At 33.5% G+C, this 5,381-nt stretch overlaps 1 protein-coding gene across 3 annotated transcripts; it reads right to left on the reverse strand.

The window, feature by feature from the left end:
* Window positions 1-284: 284 nt before the first annotated feature.
* Window positions 285-5,015, reverse strand: LOC145036813 (serine/threonine-protein kinase STY17-like). Of its 3 annotated transcripts, XM_078985300.1 has the most exons (16): window positions 4,587-5,011; window positions 4,212-4,326; window positions 3,751-3,851; window positions 3,439-3,555; window positions 3,126-3,180; window positions 2,389-2,499; window positions 2,247-2,297; window positions 1,998-2,179; window positions 1,807-1,914; window positions 1,646-1,719; window positions 1,394-1,569; window positions 1,218-1,313; window positions 1,006-1,086; window positions 827-880; window positions 564-698; window positions 285-493 (listed from the first exon to the last, which is right to left on the reverse strand). In XM_078985300.1, the coding sequence occupies exons 1-16, from the start codon at window positions 4,775-4,777 to the stop codon at window positions 416-418; spliced, it is 1,725 nt and encodes a 574-aa protein (XP_078841426.1). In that variant the 5' UTR covers window positions 4,778-5,011; the 3' UTR covers window positions 285-415. The 3 variants fall into 3 exon arrangements, with proteins under 3 accessions (XP_078841426.1, XP_078841428.1, XP_078841427.1); XM_078985302.1 differs by lacking the exon at window positions 4,587-5,011 and having other exon boundaries at window positions 3,751-3,866; window positions 4,212-4,324; XM_078985301.1 differs by lacking the exons at window positions 285-493; window positions 564-698; window positions 827-880 and having other exon boundaries at window positions 1,006-1,102; window positions 4,587-5,015.
* Between the last annotated feature and the right edge of the window lie 366 nt (window positions 5,016-5,381).

Raw genomic sequence — 5,381 nt, forward strand, 5'->3', positions numbered from 1 at the left:
TTTTTGGTTTGTTTTAATTTTTAATTAAAACCATATACTTATATATGTAAAGTATTATATATATATATATATATATATATATATATATATATATATATATATATATATATATATATATATATAAATTCTAATAAATACGTTTCTTTCTTTCTTATTTTAAAGTTGTACATTAAAAATTATTTTATTTTTATACTTTAAATTTAATCATTTTTTAAATCAACCCGTATAATATACGGGTCTCACACCTAGTATAGCAATATAATCTAACTATGAGTCAACTTAAATGTCAAACTAATAAAGTTATATAAAAGAAGTCGTATCATATCAAGAACAAGTAAATTTGATGACATGAACACAAATTTTCCAAATAACAAAAAAAAAAAAAAAACAAATTACATCTCTTGCTTCCACTACTTCAATGGTGCCCTTTTTTAAAACCGGAGAAAAATCCACTATTCGATTTCCCCTTTTGCCCCTCTCCCGCATTCCCAACCTATCCACGTCATCACATTACTTAAATCTTAAACCATTAAAAAAAAAAATTCAAAATTCAAAATTCATACCTCTTTTGCTAATTGCTTTAGTTTGTCTAAAATTTGGGTGAAGTTGGGTCTCAACGACGGGTTTTGTTGCCAACAACTCTCGAGTAACTCTTTAAGCTTTGGATGTGTCTCCTTAGGGATTGTCGGCCGCAAACCCTGGTGAACAAAATCTAAAATTACCATTTTGCCCAACAGTACACTCACTAATCTTACTCAACAAGATATTAACCCTGAGGGGTTTTTCGACATTTGAAAAAACAAAAACGTGATTGAAATTTCAATACCTGTTGTACTACACCAACTGCTGCTTGTAACGGGGTTAAGTACGAGTAGGGAACCTGTAGAAACACAGCTCATGTGAAGACTGAAGAGTAGAAATCTAATAGGAGTAAAAAAATTACATTTCCGGTCCCTAAACATAACCGATTTTTCCAAATTTAGTCCCAAAAAAGTAGAGACTTACTTCGCCTGTTAAAAGCTCCCATAGAACTATCCCGAAACTGAACACGTCAGCTTTATGATCATACGGTTTGTGCTCAATAACCTTCAATTCATAACGACTGTTACTAAAACACGCCCACAAGAACCCATCAAAAATATAAAAAATATTTCCATATTATATTATATTATAAAATAAAATGGGTATTTTTGTCATTTCCAAACATCAAAATTTACCTCTGGTGCCATCCAACGGTACGTGCCAGTTTCCGCAGTCATTACTCCAGATTGCGTCTGAACCCTGGCCACCCCAAAATCAGCAACCTTAACAACCTGTGTAAGGAAACATGGGTATTTTCGTAATTTTAGTCTTGTAAATAATAAAGGGGGGGTATTTAGGTAATATTTCTTACTTCGTGTTCATCCATAAGAAGGTTTGCGGTTTTTAAGTCTCGGTGGATGATGTTATTTTGGTGGAGGTAGGTCATGCCTTTGGATATATCGATTGATATTTTGAGTAATAAAGGAAGCTTAAAAGAACCACTTTGCTTGTGGAGAAAGTTATATATGCTTCCACGTGCCATGAACTCTGATATCACAAAAACAAAAATTAGCATTTAGAATATAAAATTTATTATTTTTTTTTTTTAAATTAATCATGTTACCAGTTACAATGCATAGTTTTGTAGGCTCTGTACATGCTCCGATAAATTGAACAACATTTTTGTGTCTAATTTTCCTGCAACTCAAAAGGGTATTTACGAAAATCTATATAAGTTATAGTAACTAGAATATTCTTTTTGGAATATAAAATATAAATACAAACCTCATAATAAAAACTTCTTGGGAGAATTCTCTTAGCATATCAGCATCGATTCTTTCTGGTTTAAGAACTTTAATAGCAACTTCCTGACTACAATATGTGCCTTTATATCTGAATAAATAACAGATGTGTTTTAAAAGATGTGAAATTATTTGTAAGTTTATAAAAAAAGGGTGTAAAGTTGAAATACTTACAGGTCACCAAAAGTACCAGATGCAACTTTATTTTCAAATTTTAACAGACTTGCATCGATTTCCCATACATCAGTTCCATCAGTGGGTATTTTGACATGATCATTTGAAGGGATGGAGTTACTTGGAGAAGGGGTAGATTTGGAAATAGTGGATGGAGAAGGTTTTTCAGGATATGATTCCCCCTGTAGAAAAGTTTAATTTTTATAAGAGAAAACTCTGATCAAATAAAGATGTGATAATAAAAACTACCTTAGCCTTCATTATTTCCCTTGCTATTGCAGTTCTTAGCTGTGTAGTTTCCTAGAAATATCCAAAATCAATCAGTATAAATGCTTTGGGTTCAGACGAAAAGGGTAAAATGGTCATTTACCAATACCAAGACCATACATACCTCATGAGGCCAACCATCTACAACAAAGACATCCAAGGAGAAGCCATCAGCAGTGGAGAAAGCATGTGCTTCTTGAATATTCAATCCAGCCTCAGAAAGTAAAGAAGTCAACTGTAGAAATAATAAATATGTAATTTAATCTAAATTTCTTATTGTAAGAAAAAAAAAATAGTCAAGATTGTTATAGCAGTAATCATAAATCATGCAATCATGAAACAACTAGATAGTAGCTACTCATTGTTTAGGTGTACAATATGTCAATACATAACCTTGAAGCTAAAACCACTCAAAGTCAAAGTCAAAGTCAACAAGAATATCAAAGACCTACATAGAATTGTTGACGTACGAGTCAAAGTCAAACCCACCATCTGCAAACTGAATGCTCCATGCCTTGTTAAAAGACAAGGGTCAGATTTTGATGAAGATTGAAGATACAAAAAATTTGTAATTTGAGTAGCTTTTTTGCATGCAAATATGATAACATGTTCCACTTTTTGCATAAAAATTGTCAAGATGCTCTGTTGATTTCTGTTACATGAGAAAATATCTCCAATTCTTCCATAATCCATATGCCTCTAATAGTTTAATTTTTCTGTCTGTTTGTTTTTGTATTGACCAACTATATATAGAAATAGAACCATATGTACACTTTCACTTTATAATTGGACTTAGAAATTAGAATAAGCTAAATAGTAAATATGCATCAAGCCAAGGGCAAAAGGTGGAATTTTTATTACCTGACTTAGGAGCTTTGGTCTGTCTATTGTTGAAAATGTGATCTCATGCATAGGCCTGCACTATCCCAGTTTAAAAGGTACATTTAGTTAAAAGATTGTGTACAAAAGCTAATAAGTAATTGGAAAACTGAAAAGTCAGTTAATTAAATCACTTTGGGAATAAAAATCATCTTGAATAAAAGAATACAAGCCAGCAAGAAGAGGAAGGTGAAAATGTGAAATGACTTTTTAGTGGAATAGGATGTCATAGGGAAGGACATATCAGTAAATTTACACCATTTTTAACTATAAATTATAAGTTAAAATGTATTACCTAGAAAACACTGAAGTTGAATTTACATCATTGTCTGCATAAGTTTCCTGATGTCTAGTGGCTTTAAGTGCAAGCCCTTCAAGGTTCTGTGCTGAACCAAAAGATGGGGGGTGCACTCTAAGGAATGGATTGAAGAGGTAGAAAAGAAAATTAAATCAGAAAATAAAGATAATTGACATTTATCTTTTCTGAAATCAAACAACATTCAAACTATCAGCATGTAACAAGAGTCACGGATATAAAGATGATAATCATGCATGAAAAGAATAAGCAGAAAATAACACATATAAATGTTTTATGTAATGTCAATACCCGTTTCTGCTGCTGTAAGGTGAAGGACTCTGAGCATCTTCTTTCATTGAGGGTTCCATATTGTCCAAATCAGGTGTGTTCCCATCTGAGGCAGGATGAACCTATATAAGATATTCCTTGCATAAGAGAGAAGTGACATCAAGAGATAATCAAGAAAGCAATCTGCAGATTTTCAAGAAATGGCCGGATAATCTTTATGTGTTCCTTCAACACATTCATATCCACAGAGAATCAAAGGACATTAATTACTAGCAGATGTCATTCTCAGAAGTCAGATCTCTAGGCAACTGAAGGTCAAAACTCTATTAAAATCAATAGATTTCCACAGTAACTTATAAAATCCCCAAGCCAACAACCATTGGAAAGCCACAGTTGATGATGCCAACCAATGGAATATGCAGTGAAATGAAATTATACAAATCGAGAGAAAAAAAAAAGTAACTTTTCAGTTAAATTTCTACCTGCACTAAGCGGACTTCAAATGCAGGTCTATTAGCAGGATTTTCCGCCATCTGTAAAACCCTCTTATGCGTGATCACATCTTCCGCTCTCTCTACGTTCACATCCAGAGCATATCTGTCCATCAGCAAAAGGAATACTCTTATAAAAACCAGACACATCACATACACGAAAAGATGTCGAAAACTGATTCCGTTAACCTTCGATACGCATTCAATTATCATATGAATAAACACGTACAGACATACAGAGCTCAACAAACCTCTGTCCATAGCTCTCAAGAGAAGTAGACCATGACTAATCATCTCAATTCGAACAAAGTAAAAAAAAAAAAAACAAAGCAATTTAAACGGTCACAAAAAGTTTACATAAATTACCTCGGAGGAAGGCGATTAAAGTGAATCCAAAGCTGGTCTTCGAAATCAGGTAGTTCGGTATCCTCATGATTCATATCGTACAATCGATTGAGGACATCGTTATAAACCTCAAGTTTCTGGCGTCGTTGTCGACTCTTTTTAGGCGATTCCACAGCCCTACTACCACAGCTTTCATTGTCTTCCATGGCCATCGAGGATCAGATTGGAGGTGTAGGAATCAGAATTTGGCGGTGATAGAGATCGATCTGCGGGTATGAAGTTGTTTTGGATGTTTTGGGTGATGGATGAGGAGGTAAGAAGAGGTTTTAACTTTTAAGCAACGAGTGTGGAGGTCCGTACGTGAGAGAGTATGATATGACCTAGCTAGTAGGCTATTACGGAAGGTTGGGGTTGGTAGGGCCCACCACCCTGCTGATTCGGATTCCCTCTGCTACCTCACTTCATTTATGAATTATGCTTATCTATATCTATATACAATATACCCTTCTCGAAAACGATTTACATTGAAACCAGGAGACCTGGGACCGGACATCTTCCCAACTCCCAAGGGGTCCGAACTTTTATCCAATCTTTTAAAAATTAGTTTTTTAGTTGAATAGATATGTTGATCAATTTCTGGTTTAATCTGTTTTTAGTTTAACCCTTTTAATTGGTTCCATCATACATTCAATTAGTTTCTATAATTTTCTATTTTGTTATATACATATAAACATCTACAACCATTCCGGTTTATTCAATTATAAAAATAGAAAAAAACGTCAAAGTTTGTTATACACATAGGCATCCACAAATTTT

Source organism: Lactuca saligna, chromosome 3 (genome assembly GCF_052625555.1).
Source record: "Lactuca saligna cultivar CGN05327 chromosome 3, ASM5262555v1, whole genome shotgun sequence".
Classification (NCBI taxonomy): domain Eukaryota; kingdom Viridiplantae; phylum Streptophyta; class Magnoliopsida; order Asterales; family Asteraceae; genus Lactuca; species Lactuca saligna.